The 18,273-nt window shown below is 38.8% G+C and overlaps 1 protein-coding gene across 4 annotated transcripts in view; it reads left to right on the top strand.

The window, feature by feature from the left end:
* YAP1 (Yes1 associated transcriptional regulator) overlaps positions 1–18,273 on the top strand; it is a gene marked incomplete at its 3' end in the record, with an annotated part of 92,874 nt that overhangs the window by 48,026 nt on the left and 26,575 nt on the right. For 3 of the 4 annotated variants that reach the window (XM_082008330.1, XM_082008329.1, XM_082008328.1), the window contains exons 3-4: positions 2,867–2,982; positions 12,967–13,080. In XM_082008330.1, the coding sequence (XP_081864456.1) occupies positions 2,867–2,982; positions 12,967–13,080 (230 nt within the window). The remainder of the gene's footprint in view (positions 1–2,866; positions 2,983–12,966; positions 13,081–18,273) is intronic. The other variant, XM_082008331.1, reaches the window with a different exon arrangement.

Below are 18,273 nucleotides of genomic sequence, written 5' to 3'. Positions count from 1 at the left end.
AATAGCGTATAAAAACAAAGGCTATAAAATACGTACTTTAGGTAGACGTTTTATAAATTCTTAGTGTTATATGGATTTTTATAGGAGTTAAATAAACAAATGTGTAATCATGGGTGCAGCAGTGTTTTCCCAGTTTCCACTGTTCCCAGAACTAAGCTGAGCAAATGTAACAAATCAGAAATAGAGGGGAGGAGTAGCACATGCTGGTACTGTAGTTTAAACACATGGTCTGTGAAGCATTACTGTGCAGTGTTTTTACATCTGTATTATCTTTACCTGCCTTCATTGCTTTGCAAAACTGACCAGGAGAAAAGTGGAAAAATGTTCTCCAGTATGAAGGTTTATGTATAGTCCAGTATACATAGGGCAGTCTTCACTATGTTGTGCTCTGTTCTATAAATACATAGGCTAAAAAGGAAATAAAGAAGTCTTACTGCATGTGTCTCAGTGGAGCTGAATATTGGAAAACATACACAACCAAAGACACGGTGTGCTTAAGAGTACCTGTATTAAATGAGCTGTATTGTGGAAACTAAACGTGGCAGTGACACCATTTTAATTAACGCTGTAGTAATGTGGGGGTTCCTGTACACAAGGGAAAACTGGCAGTGGTTGCCACATGCAGACAAAGTAGACCTTTGTTTACTATTACATTTTTGTACAAGTAACATTCCTGCCTATTTTGTGACCCTGCTACAGTGTGTCTGTAACTCTTTGACCTGGACTTCTTTGTGTGCATGTTTAGAGAGGGTAAAATATACATATCTCAAACGAAACCTTTTTTTAAAAAGCCATTCTGTGATACCTTCTACCTTCTAACAGAAAGCCCCTTCAATGACTAGAATGTGATAAATAATTCTACATAAGTAATTATTTTGGTGACTACTACCCCATTTTATCATCTTCTGAATTTGTATCTATTCATTCCCATTTGTTTGAAATGATGAAATAGTTACAAGATTTAGTATTTTGGGGAAAAAGACCAACTTTTGAACATGAAAGAACATGTTAAAAATACTTAATTAAATTAAACATTTAATAATAATTCAGTTGAATTGGAGTTAAGGTTTTTGTTAGTAAGTTTCTAGGCATAGTAATTAGTTGCTTAGAGAAAATAATACTCGGTTTTGTTTGTCCAGTTTGACCTATGATAAGGTCTTCATTTATGACCAGAGCTCTTGGATGTTGTGATCATGCAAATACATAAACAGAGTTTGGGATTCATCTCTTCTAATGTCACTGTATTTGACCTAGTTAATTGAGGTTCCCTTCTTCAATGAAAAAATGGGCCTGATTCAACTTCAGTACCTTCCTTAAATTGATCAAATGAATTACATCCTAGCAGTGCTTATGTAGGTCCTTTCTTATCAGCGGAGAGCACGGTGACAAGGTCAGATATCAGTGTCCACAAAGGTGCTAGTGTTGAGGTGACAAATCTGAAATATTTATCCCTTTAGAATGTCTAATGTAATACAGTACCAGCTCCTAAACTTGAATATGCTTTAAAATATGAGAAACTGTGAATTGCAAACAGTTGCCGCACAGTTCTTACTTAATCCCAACAGAAAGATGGAAAATTTTCAGCCCAATTGATAGTGCAGTATAGATACACCTTGATCCACCAAATACATACAAAACACAATGCAAGGCATGGCTGCAAAGCAGAGGTCTGAGTTGGAGTACCTAGTTTTGAACACAGATCACCAACAGAATTAATGTTGCAGATTTAAATGTTGTGGTTTTGCTGAAGTAAATGAAAATGGACTTTCCATATAATCCAGAAAAAAGTAACTTTAAGGATTATTAATGTAAAGAAAGTATGATACCAAGTTAATGATGCGTTAGGTTCTAATTGATAACAATACTGTTTGAATGAATTTTAATTGATACCATTCTAAATGAATCGATCACAAACTTTGTCAATGCCAGTGTGTATTAGTAGCTTTATTTTTGTCCACATGTACTTCTTGGGGCAGTGTTGCTTAACGGCATCAAGACAACATTGATGCTTGTTCTGAATAGCCTGCATTTGTTATTCATTAGCAAAACATGCTAATCACATACTCAAAATGTGACGTAATTATTCATTACACTTCTGTATTTTCATTGAATTGAATACTTTCGTGCATGACAGTGCCAAATGTACTTTACAGTTTTTTCAAAACAGATAAATCTAAGCTCCCCAAGTTTTGTAATTAGGTTCTGCAGAGGGCTTAGTTGGGTTACTTGACACAGTCCAGCTGTCCTTATCTTTTCACATGAAGTGAAAAGGCAGCCGCACATCACTTTCATATTACTCCTCTAGTGTGACTGGTTGCTTAATTACTATGGAGAGATTGTTCCGTTGTCAGTGGTGAGGGGGATAGTTCATCAGATAATCTGAGGATGTGGTCTATGCACAGAAAGTTTGGGAAGACTCACCAGCCAGTTCATTACAGCTCCCTAGGCACTGAATATGAACTACTAATGCCAAGTTACTGGACTGTGCTTGAGATTCCAGACATAACTTGCTTGGTTCGAAAGACTCTGAAAACTCATCAACGAGAAAAGGAAGAGAATGTTTAGTTCAAGGGTACAACATCTAGTTAAGGTACAACAGTCTAGATTACGATATTCATGTTGAGCCTTATCTCACCATTGCTCTACCTCTGATCGCTGAAGCTGTTTGTTGTGAAAGTGGTGGTGGCGAGTAAGGGTTTAAGAATCTGACGTGCTGTGATGCTTGGAAAGAATCCAAACAGTTCCTGCTTGGTTTTGAATGTGGCTGTTGTTGGCAGGCTTAACCTTTTGTTGTTAAACTTTCTGTGCTAGCAGGTCATTGTTGTGAATGCATGACTGTCCTAACTCTCGCTTTGTTTTGTCTTAGTCACATTGATCAAACAACAACATGGCAAGATCCTAGGAAGGCCATGCTTTCCCAGATGAATGTTACAGCTCCTACCAGTCCTTCTGTGCAGCAGAACATCATGAACTCAGCATCAGGTAAGCAAAATCTGTATTTATGAAAAACATCATACAAATGAAGATACTATTAGCTATTTTACTGGGCGGGGAGGGAGTCCAAATTGTCCTTCTAGGTATACTGGGTTTTAAACTTTGAATTTTTTGGTGCCTGATTCATCAAGCAAGAGGCTGATACTTGAGGTAAGAGAATTTGTATATTTATGATGTCAACAGAAAGTATCCTGTAGTTCTTTGGTTTGTGTTTTTATTTTTTTGAGTGGATGGTTCAAACATTTGAAGCAGCAGAATTTTTGTCTAATTTCTTCTGACTGAAAATGCTGTTAAACTGATGAAGACTATAATTTCCATTAAATTAGTGTCAATTTACATTAAAGCTCTTGTGCTTCTGCAGTGTTCTTCTGCCTCCCCTTGCTCACTTATGAGATTTGGTATACTCCCATTCATTTAGATTTCCTACATTTGTTATGAACATGTCATTTTTTCCTGTCTTCCCGAAATGAATAAAGCAAATACCTGGAAAACCTTGTTTAGAAGCAGAGATGTTTTGGTTTTCCTCTTATTTTCCTGTCATTTCCAAAATCCTGTATTGTGATGATTATTCCTTTAGCTGAGGAAGTTTGATATCTTTTTCCTGGAATATAGAATTATTTTTCAGCTAGTCTGGGGAGGCCGTCACTAGACAGCCGTAAACTCTGCTTGTTCTTGCTATAGAATCTGCTGTATGTTTTCAGACCTCTCTTGTCCTGATGATGCAGGGAGCAAGCAGATAAATTTGGTGCCATGCTACTTTGTCTAATGCGCTCTTCCTTATGCTTTGTCACCTTCTGTCTTGTCGCTGAGGCTCGTGTTTTATTTATTTTCTCACAGTCTGATTGTATTTTGTGTATGTCTGCTGTTCCTGTATTTCACAAAGGTTATTCTCTGGTGCTGCTTTTTGTTGTCCGTTTAGACAGCTTTGTTTCATGCTGCATTTCATATGCTGCAGACAATACCAAAGATTAACAGGCGTGACCAAACTGTGCTGTTCATGGTTGAGTATTAGAGGGGAAGCTAATCAAACTTTTTGCTGGCTAGGCCAGGAGGTTGGATTATCCTGAAAGAAATGAGAGTCCTGTTCGAGTTCAGGAAGTCGTGATTCGGAGCAATTAAGGTCTCAGGCTCTGATGTGAAAATATAATACCTGTGATTATTTTTTCTATAAATATATCACAGGAAGCCTGCAGCAATAGAGGTGACATGTTTTTGCAGGGGCAATTCTGAAGAACAGAGGATAGGAGCAAGGAAACAGTTCCCTTGGTCTACCTTGCCTTTTGGCTTATGTTACTTGTGCTAAAACTAGATGCTTGCTGTTTGAGTATTGACATAGATTCTGTGTTTTAAGATAACTCCTCAAACCTTCCACTGTACCAAGAATTAACAGGAAAAAATATTGATAGTGAAGTAAGATTCACTTTATGTACCTAGAAAGAAATGAAGGGTCTTTCAAAAAAAGGAAGGGTCCTTAAAAACAATAAACTGGTTAGTTGTAAGGGGTAAAAATCTAAAACCTAATCTAGCAATCAGTAGATGAGGATTATTTTCAAAAGAAAATTGAGAATTTACATGTAATTGAATGATGTGAGTGTGTGAGCAAGTGATCCTGCATAGATGTTGTTGCTCATGCAATAAGGAAGAGTTGAGATGTTTAAGCGGGTTGTCTTCTGACTTGAGAAAGCACTTATTTGAATGCAAGTTCATTAAACATTTAATTTCACAGATGATATTGTATTGTATATGAATCTTGTAAAGTTTTTTTCCTCCAGTGCTCTGAATTTGACAAAGTGCATGAAGAAAGCAGAACTTCTGTGTATATTGAGTTATGTGTTTACATGGCATTGCTTTTTTTAAGTTTAAATCAGTTGAGGTAGTATGACTTGGAACTGGCTCTTTGGTTGCACCTGCTTACCCTTAACTTACTTGCATTTAACAAAAGTCTGTTCTGAATTAAATAATACTGAACCTGCATTTATTGGATAGGATTCTGTTTCTGATACCAGATTTGGCAAATCTTTGTGTACTAACTTTAAATTATGACTGTATATATGTTTTCACTAAAGTCTCTTATATCTGTTTGTGTTACTTTCTACTACTGAGTTCATGGTAACTTACCCTTCTTTGGTGGCCTCGTAAAGAATCTTTGAGAGAAACAGAAAAATCGAGTAACTGTGTACCACTTCAGCACAGTGGAACTTAAATCTGAGTGCTAACATCATAAATAGAAGACTACTTAATATTCTCATTTGGATATTCGTCCTCGAGAACTGGAAAATAAAGTGGAGGCCTTTAAGACAAAAGTCTCCTGTTATGAAATATTGCTGGCAATGAAACGTGCCCTAGTGCTTTGAGAGCCTTTCATGAAAGATATTGGGAAAAATGAAGTGTAAGTATTGTGACAGCTGGAGGTCTCTGGCTTGCAAAAAAAGTCCAAAATGCCACAAGGGAGAACATTTTCTTTCTGCATGGTTCATCCTTGTATATTGTTCATTAATTGTAGTCCTTACTTAGAAGTTACTGTCCAAGTTTTAGTATATTTAATTACAGATTGCCATAGGAGCTTGTGAGTAAAGTTGCTGTGGTAAAAAGTAAAAGAGGAGGTTTTTAGGAGCTGTCTTGAAAGCCATTAGAAGCTTTAGCCATTTAGCTAGAATTAGAATTCTAGCCGTTCGCTAGAATTAAGAACAGGAAAACAAACTGAAGAGGGAGAGAGAGAACAGTACTCAGCTGCTGTCTGCATGTTGAAGATAAACCTGTTGTCTTTTCTGCATAAATAGGGTAAGTGAAGCTCAGGGAAAATGTGAAGCAAGCAAAACTAGAAGGTGTGGTAAGGGTGAAGGCAAGTCAAAAGAGTGTTTAAAATAAAAACAGAGAAGATGTAGCTCAGCATGAGGTTGAGATTTTTAGGTTGTTTTTCTGAAGAAATCCCACCTCTTGAGTCAGCTAAGACTGAATGAGAATCCAGGTATCTTGCTGCAAGTTATGTTTCTTTAAGGAAATTAATAAGCATTTGAGCCAGCTTCATCTGTTCCCGGCAGGCTTTTGTGAATGAACTATTTTTTGATAGTTAGTATACATCCTTTGCAGAAGGGCATCAGTATGTGAAAAGTGAGGTGGTTTTTTTTTTTCCTGCTTGTTTTGCGTTTTTGGTGGGGTTTTTTTTGTTTTTTTGGTTTTTTGTTTTTTTGTCTTGGTATTGCCGAACTTCGCTTACTACATGTAATCAACTAAAATGGTTTGGGCCATATGTATGCAGAGAAACACAGTGCTCATTTAGATGGCATTTGTTGTTTAATCTTCTGTAAAATAGGATTGCATCTTCACATCAATAATGGAAAGAAAACAAGCCTGTTACTTCTAAATATGCAACATGTGTATAAAAAAATGAATCTTGACTGTTCTTATTTTTTGTGTGTGTGTTTCTAACCATTTTTTCCCTAAAGGTATTACAGGAGAAATTATGTTCTTCTGAAGTGATTAAAAAATAAATAAATAAATAAATAGTAATAACGGTGCATTGTTCTTCTGAGGAATCTCTCCTATACATTTCTTGCTGAGGTAAAGTTATAAATTTGAAAGTAAACAATACCTGTTTCTCGTACAATTACAGTTGATATAACAGAGATGGGATAGTAATTGTATTTATATACCTCCATCCTTCAGATACTTTTACTTCCTGAATCATGCTTGACAGCGCTGCTTACTTTAGCCTCTTCTGCTTGCGCTTAGACATTAGATAATTAGCTTTGGAGTAGATTACCTTGTCCTTGTCCTCTTTTGTCTTCCCTCTTACATTGCAGTTTTGAATTGGGCTTCCTGGTGAAAGTTTGTAGACCTAGTGTAATTCCATTGCCTCTTAGGGTAAGGCTGTACTGGCATGCTAAAGGTTGGTAGGAAAATGGATGCTCGAATTTATAACTCTTGAGGTTTTTTCCCTGCCTTCGGGGGCAGGAGGGTAGGGAGGAATATGCCAATAACTAAAACAAGTTCTAGCTGTTCTCTTAAATTCTTGTTCACTTCAGTTGCAAAGTTCTTTTCTATGTAAACAGTCATACTACAAATTCTGCTTTGTGTACAGAGCTGTTGTGAAGTTCGAGTTTCTAAGTGTCTGCATGACAGCAATGTTCATTTCTTTCTTCATCTGCAAAAAATGCCTCTTTTTCAATAGTGTCTTGTGGTAAGTTTTACTGATTTGACAGAATGAAGGTGGACTTCAGGTAAATTTTGTAGGCTTTGATATAATTTTTAAAAGTTTTGGAATCACAGTGACAGTGATTGAAGGGGAAAATTTCAGCTTTCACAGAGAAGGATTGGGAAGGTTCTTGGAGATAGGTGTTTGTATTAGGTGAAGGTGATTCCTACTGTTGAACATAGGTGTTCCAGTTCCTAGGTTGTCTGTGCATATTCTTCTAATATCTAGATACAGATGCTCTCTAATATGCATTAACCTTTTGATAAAATACAGCTTTATTTTCATTTATTTTACAATTAAATATCAGAAGCTGTAGGGACTTGCAAGACTTACTTTGTATCCCAGCATAGCTTGAATCTCTACTACATTTTTGCTTTTGTTACTCGTCCTGTTGCTTTCTGTCTGCCAGCAGCAAGCTCTGCTTTCATTCAAGACTCTGCATTTCATGGCAAAACTGGTATATTGAGAAAGTAAGAACTCAAAAAAATGGAGACATGCACCAAACAGAGACATGCACCCAGATTTTTAAAATTACATGTATTTATGTTAAGTTACACCATTATGTAAATATTTAGTTACAGAGGTATGCCTTATCAGTTCTGTAACGATGGCTTACATTTGGAAATTGTAACAAAATTTTTGGATTAACCTTGTCTTCAAAAGTACCACAATAAATGGTGAGTTCCCTACAAGGGTTGTCTCTCCCTGTGCAAATAATTTCATAAAATTGTAAGCTTATGGTTGTGATTGTGTTCCATTGACCTAGGAGGCATCAAACAGAACTAGTAGAAGACCATGCCACAGGCATATTGTTGATGCTAAATGTTTACAAAGGTTTAAGGGGAGACTGGAAAAGTACTTTAAAGAGACATCCTTTGGCACCTAGTAAGGAGGCAGAATCTGGCTTAAGAAATCACCAGAGGTACTTGGAAGCCAAGTGACTAGTCATAGCCACTATACTTTTCAGTCTATATGTGTATTCAGTGCTTTATTTAAAAGTTTATAGAGTGTGACAGTCACTAAGTGGGTTGCTTTCAGCAACAAGATCTGTCCATCTTCCCAGTTTAGGTGCCTGCACTAAATTGACTTCTGGTTAGACCCAGCATGGGCTACAACAACTATGGAAATTTTAGTGAGAAGGTCAGAAGAACAGCAGTAAAGAGCTTATATAACTTAAGTCACTTAAAAACATAAGCTAATGCTGGGAATTCTGTTCCTACTGAGCCTTTGGGGAGAAGAGAGACATGTAATTGCACAGGAATTTTCCTAGATGCTCTGAGTGAATGTGTCTGCTGTTCTTCACCATGGTTTTCCATTTTCCCTCCGTTACTTGCCTCTAGTAGACAGTTCGTCAGACAGCAAGTTACAAAATCAGACTTGACAGTCTTCTGGTTTCACAGCTGCTCACAAAACCAAATAGGAATTACAGAGAGCAGTACTAATCAACTTTTGAACTACTATTTCAACATGTAGGGATGACAGCAGAAACACAAGAGCAGTTTACCGGCCAAGGAAGAAAGCAACATCATGGTTAATGCCAAAAGTTTCTAGAGGAAAAGTTCTGTTCCTGCAGCCATTGATGGCACTTAGCAAGAAAGACTTGCTACTGTGACAGCCAGGTGAGCAGACAGACCTTTCCTGTCCTGTCCACAGCTATGGATTTTAGAAAAAGAACCTTGTCCAGGTTTGTCTCCAGTAAGCTAGTACTCACCAGATCACTGAATCGCATAAGCAATGTTCTTCCACCAGGTGAGTGGACTGATCAGCTCCTGGCATCCTGCTTCAAAGGCATTTTGTTCTTATATACTACAAAGGAACATGCTGGACCAGTATACACTTTACTCAATGTTCAGCAGGACTGACACCCCAAGGCTAGTTTTGTTTTTCCTGGAGCCAGATGGTTTTTTGGCTTTGCAGTTCAAAAGAGAATTTCTTGCTGAGTTTCATCTCCAAGGGATGTGTGGCTTGAAAGGACTCTGAGGAGAATGGTAGTGAGAAGGTCTGCCTACATATGTGGCTAGTGTGTTGGCTTAGCAGTTAAGGAACATTTTTGGTTCTTCATTGGCCTCTGCACTTGGATGATGTGGGGCATGTCGCTGTGCTCCCGTGCCCCCGTTTTATAAAATAACATCTCGCTGATTAGCTGGCTGGTCTTTGAGTAGGTAATGGGTATGGTAAAAAAGTACAGGATTCTCTGTACTTGAGCTTTCAGCTCTGCATCAAAGTCCTGTTATATTGTGAATATGTTAGGATTTATGAATGTTTTTGGTGTTGTCACTCTTGCCTGTTATGCTCACTAGCCTCTGATAAAAGCTGAGGTTCTCTTGTTATGTGTAATGGAGCATTTACAGCTTGTGAGCATTAAGGATGGGAATGAAATGTCCAATGGTTAGATCACCGCTTATCCTCACTCAAAAACCTGTAGCTCTAATGGTGGAACAGTGTGGTTGCTAAAGAAAGGCATAGTTTTCTGAGCCAAAACGAGAGAGTTTAAATTAGAAATGTAGTTTCCAGAGGATCTTCAAAGATGACAGTAAGAAATTTTTGTCCTGGTTATGCCTTGGGATATTACTGGAATGCAATCGAATGATTATTTTACTCTTCTTGACATTTCTCCAAGAACATCTTTTGAGATTAAGAAAACAAATCTACCCATCCCCTGTCCTGGCCCCTACCCCCCAGCATTAGACAATGAATTCTTCAACAGGAGCCTGACTTTAGGACAAAATGACAGGCAAAGATGTAATGCAGTTTGAACATGGATATAGTAGGTACTTATGCACATATAATTTTGTGTATATATCTGAATCTCATGTGTGAAATTACGATGTTACTTAGTGTATCTTAGTTTATAGAGAATGGTCTGTTCATAGAATCGTTTAGGTTGGAAAAGACCTTTAAGATCATTCAGCTCAACCATAAACGTAACACTTCCAAGTTCCTCACTAAATCATGTCCCTAAGTGGCACATCTACACATCTTTGAAGTACCTCCAGACATGGTGACTCCACCACTTCCGTGAGCAGCCTGATCCAATGCTTGACAACACTTCTGGTGAATAAATTTTTCATAATACCCATTCTAAACCTCCCCTGGTGCAACTTGAGGCCATTTCCTCTCCTTCTAACGCTAGTTACTTGGGAGAAGAGAGCAAAACCCACCTCACTACTGCCTCCTTTCAGGTAGTTGTAGAGAGTGATAAAGTCTCTCCTGACCTGTCTTTTGCCCAGGCTAAACAACCTCAGTTCCCTCAGCTGCTCCTCATAAGACTGTTAGTCCATATCTAACAGCCAGATATGACTACATTGCACTGAGGAACAGTAGAAGGAGTTAAGGTTAAAACGTGATGGCTTCCTGCCGCAGGTCTTGTTCTAATTTCTTTTACATTCGTAACATTTGTAGTGGATCTTTTGCTATATCATTTTAGGACTGTACTTAAATCTAAAGAAATACAGGCAAGATCTTCCAGTATCTACTTTAGATATTTTTAAAAGTTCATATCTATTTAAGTATAAGAATTCAAAAAAATGCATTTGTAAAGCATCTGCCAGATAAGATAAGATTAATGTAACTTGAAGAATAGTTTTCAGTCTAAGTAAAATACAGGTGAATGTACATGATCATATAGGGATGGGAATGAGTAGTTTATGAACTGTATAGTGATGAAAGGTGGTTTTCTCAAAAGCTGCTCTTTGGAACATAATCATAGAATAGTTTGGGTTGGAAGGGACCTTTAAAGGTCATGTAGTCCAAACCGCCTGCAGTGAGCAGGGACATCTTCAACTAGATCAGGTTGCTCACAGCCCCGTCCAACCTGACCTGGAATGTTTCCAGAGATGGGGCATCTACCACCTTTCTTGGCAACCTGTGCCAGTGTTTCACCACCCTCATTGTAAAAAATTTCTTCCTTAGATCTAGTCTAAATCTACCCTCTTTTACTTGAAAGCCATTACCCCTTGTCCTATTGCAACAGGCCCTACTAAAAAGTCTGTCCCCATCTTTCTTAGAAGCCCCCTTTAAGTACTGGAAGGCTGCAAGAAGGTCTCCCCAGAGCCTTCTCTTCTCCAGGCTCAACAACTCCAACTCTCTCAGCCTGTCTTCACAGGAGAGGTGTTCCATCCCGCTGATCATTTTTGTGGCCATCTTCTGGACCATCTCAAACAGGTCCGTGTCTTTCCTGTGCTGAGGGCTCCAGAGCTGGACGCAGGACTCCAGGTGGAGTCTCACCAGAAGCAGGGTAGAGTGGCAGAATCACCTCCCTCCACCTGCTGGCCACGCTTCTTTGGATGCAGCCCAGGTTACGCTTGGCCTTCTGGGCTGCGAGCGCACATTGCCGGCTCATGTCCAGCTTTCCATCCACCAGTACCCCCAAGTCCTCCTCAGCAGGGCTGCTCTCAATCCCTTCATCCCTCAGCCTGTACTGATACCGGGGGTTGCCCTGACCCAGGTGCAAGATGCTGCACTTGGCCTTGTTGAACCTCATGAGGTTCACATGGGCCCGTTCCTTGAGCTTGTCCAGGTACCTCTGGATGGCATCCTGTCCCCCAGGCCTGTCAACTGCACCACTCAGCTTGGTGTCGCCTGCAAACTTGCTTGAGCGTGCACTCGATCCCACTATGTCATTGATGAAGATATTAAAGAGTACTGGTCCCAGTGTGGACCCCTGAGGGACACCACTCATTACCCATCTCCATCTGGACATTGAGCCATTGACCACTACGCTCTGGTTGCCACCATCCAACCAGTTCCTCATCCACCCAACAGTCCACTCATCAAATCCCTATCTCTCCAATTTAGAGAGAAGCATGTTTTGCGGGACCATGTCAAAGGCCTTATGGAAGTCCAGACAGATGACATCCGTAGCTCTTCCCTTGTCCACTGATGTGGTCACTCCATCCTAGAAGGCCACTAGGTTGGTCAGGCAGGACTTGGCCCTTGGTGAAGCCATGCTGGCTGTCTCGAATCACCTCCCTGTCTTCAATGTGTCTTAACATAGCTTCTAGGAGGATGTCCCCTGTAAGGGAAACACATGTCAAGACTCTGTGTTCAGACGTTAGCTGTGGGCTCCAGAACACTGTCACCTGTCTCCCTTTTACCATTTCCTAAATGTAGGTTTCCCTGCCTGTGCCTTCCTGCTCGTAGAGGCGTAGCACTGCTGTTTGTAGCACTGTGTCTCTATGTCTGCTGCCAGTGTTTTCTTACTTTCTCTTTTTCATTTCTTATTTGCCTCCTGTTCTTCAGGTTTGTGTTTTTGCTTGCTTAAGCCTTTAATGCTTTCACAGGAAGTTATAGTGTGAGGTAAAGGGAAAATGAGTTTTGCCACTTTTTAAAATTGTTTGAGAAAGATAGAGGAATATCGCATCAGTGTTACCTTGTTGCTGCGGCTGCTGGGCCTTAGTCACTAGATGAGAGGTGGAATATCTCTGTGCTGCTGCTTCTTCCTGGTGCTCATGCTGGTTTCATTCTGGCAGGCTTGACTTATTGCTGGTTTTGTACTATAATGCTATAGGAAAAGGCAGTGTCAAAAGCATATGAAATGATGCAAACAAGTTATAAAATTAAACTCCAAATCCTAAATCAAAATCATAGAAGTGTTTTCTGTTCTTTGATTTTCCACCCGCCACTTCTTTGCCCTTATCCCAGAAATGTTAGACAAGATCTTGAAACTCTTCTGTTTCATGTACTGTTATATATGTAAAATGTTGGAATTTTTTTTAGATCGATTTCAGCTGGAGCAAACAAGAGCCCGCCATCAACTCCTTCCTTCTATATTGCAGGCCCACTCCCCGATGGATGGGAACAAGCTATGACCCAGGATGGAGAAATTTACTACATAAACCATAAGAACAAGACCACATCTTGGCTAGACCCAAGGCTTGACCCACGCTTTGGTAAAAGTTCATCTCACTTCAGAATTTTTGATTCAGTTCAGTTCACTCAGCTTTAATTTTGCAGGCATATTTTGAAAACTTTTTATAGTACAAATAAAATCTATTTTAATTTGAATTATAGAGACCTTATTTAAATAATTATTTTTAAAAAAGAGAAAACCTATTAGCATATGTCCTTTAGGAGTGTATGTCACCAAAGTTTCTAATGCTAGGGGTTGGTATTTTGCCATATGATCCATACAGTTCCCAAAGTTGGTGGCATTCAGAAATTACTAACTGAAAGACAGTATCAGCCAAGCTTACTCTTCCCTTTAAAATTGAAATCTTCTAATTCCCAAACAAATATTTACTTTCCTTTGCGCTCTCTTAGAGAAGGCATTGTCAAATTATAATTTATGTTGTTTAAATACACTTGAAACATATACCAGCTTATAATTCCAGCTTGTCACAGTGATGATCATGACAAAACTTTGTTTTAAACAATATGGAGAGAAATTATTAGCTTTGTTGTTTCTACTTCGGTAATCTTTTTGTGGGGTAAAGGCGATGTAATATTGGAAATAGAAATTGTAACTTAAATTGGGGATCACAAGGTCTAGATGTAAAAATTTAACGAAACAGAACTGATACCTCATTTTCTGTAATGTTTTGATTTATATGAAGAGCAGAGTAAAATTTCTGTAAATTTCAGTAAAATATTGACACTAATGACTGTGAATAGCAATAGCTTACAATATTTAGAGACTCTAAACTAGTTTCTTAGATTGTCCAAGTAATTGTTCTGATGTATTTTAGGTGGTATCACAAATTTAGTTTTTGTATAAAGCCACAACCTGTGTGTGCAAGCTTTATTAGCCGTATCCATTTGCCCTTGATTTGTTTTCCCAATAACTTACTATTTTCGACTCCTTTGGATTTTAGTTATTTTTCCAGAGCCGTGGAAAAAACAGTAGGGGTAAAAAAAAGAAGAGATCATTGTGGTTTTCAGGCTTTAGTTTTGGACTCGGTGCAACTAAATGAAAACAGTGTGCAGATCACTGAGTAGGTCAGGCTGAGGGGATACAAAGCCTTTGAAGCTTTACAGGGGTTGACCTAACAACAACTGTGGGCCCCTTTTGGGAGAGGCATTAACTCCGTGAATGCCATATAAACAGAGCTGCAAAACTTAACAGTCGCTGTTCTGTTTTGTTTTTCTGAAACGGCTGTTAGAACTTTCAGTATTTTTGTTTTGTAGGCTTAAGTACTTTAAACTTCCGTTTGCTCTTAGGAGAACACCGGATTGTCACACTTTGTTTATAAACTGCTCACCAGTTTGTAGACAGGTTGAACCACTGTGCAACTTGAGCCCAAAGGTGGGGCTTATATTGAAGGTTGCCAGCTTTGGCAAACGTCCATGCTGGCTTTAACACCAGCCAGAGTTGCAGACCTGTTCGTGCGTTGCAAGAGGAGCGTGTTGGGTAATTTGCAACTTCACAATTACTTAGTATGTGAATAAGGCTGAAAAGGAAGCAGTCGGTTTGAAAATCAGTGTTTCCTTTTGCAGTTAAGAGAGGCAGGTCAATTATATTTACTTAAGTAATCTTGCAGGCTATGTATTTTTCTTTTCTTTGTATTACTTTATAGTTTCCAATGATGAGCTGGAATTAGAAAGGAGCGTGGAAAAGGCTTTAATTGACAGAGGTCCTGAGTGAGATGAATCTTGTTTCTCAGAACTATTTTGTTCTCCTGTGAATAGTATGGTCCAAGTGTAAGGGAAAAAGCTACTTGTCTTTTGCATACTGAAACTCTCATCAAACGTTAAGGCTCTGCAGTTAAACTGAAAGAAGTTAGAAATGTTGAAAAGACTGCATAAGGGTTTCTTGCTGCATAGCTTCCCTTTTTGGGCCCACTGCGTATGTGTATCCCAGACAGGCTTGAGTACATGCCAAGGCTCTTTATTTTGTGGTCGGACTTTTAATCTGTTCCAGACCTTTTCAGTCAAAGAGCTCAAGTGTAACTGAAAGGGGCAGGAAAGAAAAAAAAGCATGTGGGCTCTTCTGATCTAGAGTGACAGCAAATAGAGACAAGCTGCTAGCTGCTGTTGAGCTTGAAGGAGTTCTCCTTGAAAACTTAAGTTGTACGCATTGTATTGTGGTTTATGTTTTTATCATTTGAGCCAAGAAAATACAAAATCTTATTCCTGTTGCTTTTTTCACTTGTGACCTCCTTAAGTTACTCCAGTAAAGAAGAAAAAAAATATCTGTGACAGAGCTAACTTACTGAGCCTTGCATTTATTTATCCTGTGGAGATCCTCAACAAATACGTGCTGTGACCCTAAGTAGCATGTGAATGACTCAGAAGTTTACCTTTCTGTGCTTAATATAGGTTGAAAATCCTGTTGGGTTTTTTCGCCCTGAGGATCACCGTACTCTTTTCTATCACTGTGTTTTAATATAAGGGCTTGGTTTTCAGTATTTTCTGACTACTGACACTTTCAGAAGCAATCCTAGGTGAATTAATCTTTGTGTTGAAGCTTTTGATTATTACAGCAATACTAACCTTGATTAAAAATGCCGGAGAAATTCATTTCTTCCTTGATACTGCCACTTTCACCAATCTGAAGAACCATTGAAAACAATAAAGCTATTGAATGGTATGTGCAAACATACTCTTCTGTTACAGTATTCAGAAACAGAAGGTCTTTGCACTTACTGCCTCTGGATTCCTAGCTTCCAGGGAGACAGCCTTTATGTCTCTGTATGTTCATCATCAGATGGAAGCTTTGCGTTCATCTTTATTTTCTCTAGTAGGTGTGCATATAGATTTTTTTTTTTAATTAAGTAGTGCTGGGAATTTTGCATTAATGTGGCTAGAAAAGAGAGGGGAAGGAGGATCAGTTTGAAAAATTGTTTTAGGTGGACACACCTGCTGACTTACTGGGTAAGGGGCATTTGGGTATTGCATTCATTCTTTTAAACAGAAAATAAAAGGTGCAGTTAATGTGGATTCTTTCTTGGAGCAGGCTTTTAAGGCTAATGCATCAGAGAAGTGTCCCTGTCAGAATACCTGGCTGTGGAGTAGGCTGGGTCTAAAACATAAGTGCTCCAAGTTGAAGATAAAACCTTTGTTCTAAGACTCAGATCTAACATCTTTGAAGTGGTCTTGAGGTCTTAAGCTATACCCCTTAAACGGCAGTGAAGTCTTCTTGTGGCTCAGATGTTGATCCTTCAAATCTATGTATTTGACTTCAGAACAGTTTTGTGTTAGGAGAATTCACAAACTTTAAAATCTAGGGGGAAAAAAGTATGAAAGGAGGGTCTTCTCATGCCAGGCACAGGCAATCATAAAAGATGACATGGGATCAAAGGAATGGGGATGGGATCGGGGGGCCTTAGGCCTGTGTCAGCAGGATTCTTGTCTAGTGGAGCATCTGGTACAAACATGCTGTCCTACCTTCTCAGTGCCTTTGCAGGCCTCGTAGTAAGGGGCTTCAAATTACTTTTTTCTTTCTTTTTTTTTTTTTTTGGAAGGTTGTTTCTCTAAGTTAATTGGACTGTCAGGTTGAGCTTGTGTTTTGGACTGTTCCGTCTTTTACTAGCTTCTGCTGTTGTCCATTGGTCATTCTTCACATATCCTACTGTTTTTCTTAAGCCTTCCAGATAAGTTAATATGTTTTCTTGATAGTCAAAAGTCGTCTGGGTCGGAAACAGGTCAGCTATGCATTCTGAGTAGCTGGAGTTGGTGGAGTAGAAGAACATCTGCTTTTACTATAAAATTAAATTTCCTAGAACCAGTTGAAGTTTGGAATTGTTCAACTTTATTGCTACAAGTTTCCAAGAATTGGCTTTTGTATCAAATACCATTAAAGGGATTTTAACTGTTCTTTAAGTTTGCAGATGATAGGACTAGTTTTTGAAATGCAACTTGAAATAATTTGCATTTTGAGGATCCTTAATTTGATAAATTAGCAGACGGGACAGTGAACTTGAAGTGGGAAAATAGTGCAAACTGGCAGTTGATTTCTGCGTCTCTGTTGGGTTAATGTAAGTCTTGTGTTTAAACAGTGGTACTCCATTAGAGTAGTCAGACAAGTCTGCCTGCAGGAGTCGGGAGTAAAGCAAGATACTGTTTCAGTTGTTTTATAGGTTTGTTAGTAGTGATCATACCCGTGTTACACACACCCAGTCTTTTTCCCTCTGTTCTTTCAAATGTTGGAGCTGCTGTACGGGGTATGAAGCAAAAGATGTGACCTCAGATTGAAATAATTGCCACGACTTTATTTTTATCACTCCCGCTTAGAGATTATGTTAATGTTTTTTGCAGTGCGGTATGAATTTTGGATGAGGGGGAAGACAAGGCAAGACAGCGTGTCGTATCATTTTGGGAAGTGCCATAGGGGCTCTGTGTGCAGTAGCTGCTTGAACTACGCAAGTAGGAAAAGGAATGAAAGCAGTGATAACACTAGGAGTATACAGAATGCATATCAGGATTTTCTGCTTTCTTTTTTTGTAATTTAAGAACATTATACCTTTGAAACAATGAAAAGGGCTTGTTCAGAAATACTGAAGTAAAATGCAACTGTAGATTTCACTGAAACATGTATTTATTATTTCCATCAAAAAAAAAACCCAAAACAAAACCCAACCACACAACAAACTTGAAATGCACTTAAGAGCTCAACCTTTTGAGCATCTGCTAATTTTTAAGTAACAGAAATAAAAAGAAATATTCCATAGTGTTGGTTTCTTATCCCTTACAGGTCTAGCACATTGCTTACTATGTGTTTCTTACAATTAGTGTGTAGGAGCCTTGCCAGAGGCGGATTTGTGGACAAGACAGAACTAGAACCCTAGACTGAAAAAACGTTTTTTTGGCCTTTGTCTGGTCAGAGTGGTGTTTCAGATTTTTTAAGTTCCAGATCTGCCTTCCATTTTGCACAAAAGCAGAGCATGAGCCACAGTTGGTTTTGATCTGCTAATGCAATGGCATATCCTCTTTACATGCTCTCTAAAACAAAGCGGATTTGACTCATCTGAAAGGTCTTTTGGTATTAGATTATTCACTTCCCTGTGTCTGTTGTTCCAGAAGAACAATTTCAGATCACTTAGGATGGGGAAAAGACTTCTGTATTTTGGTATGTGTGTCAGAGAATGTGTGCAGATGGAGCAGCATCAGTTTTCAGTGAACCAGTGACTTGTGTCAAAGTGAGCTGG

The sequence above is a fragment of the Phaethon aethereus genome (assembly GCF_964289735.1).
Source record: "Phaethon aethereus genome assembly, chromosome: 1".
NCBI lineage: Eukaryota > Metazoa > Chordata > Aves > Phaethontiformes > Phaethontidae > Phaethon > Phaethon aethereus.
The sequence above is the reverse complement of the archived record's forward strand: the minus strand, read 5'-3'. Positions and strand labels throughout refer to the sequence as shown.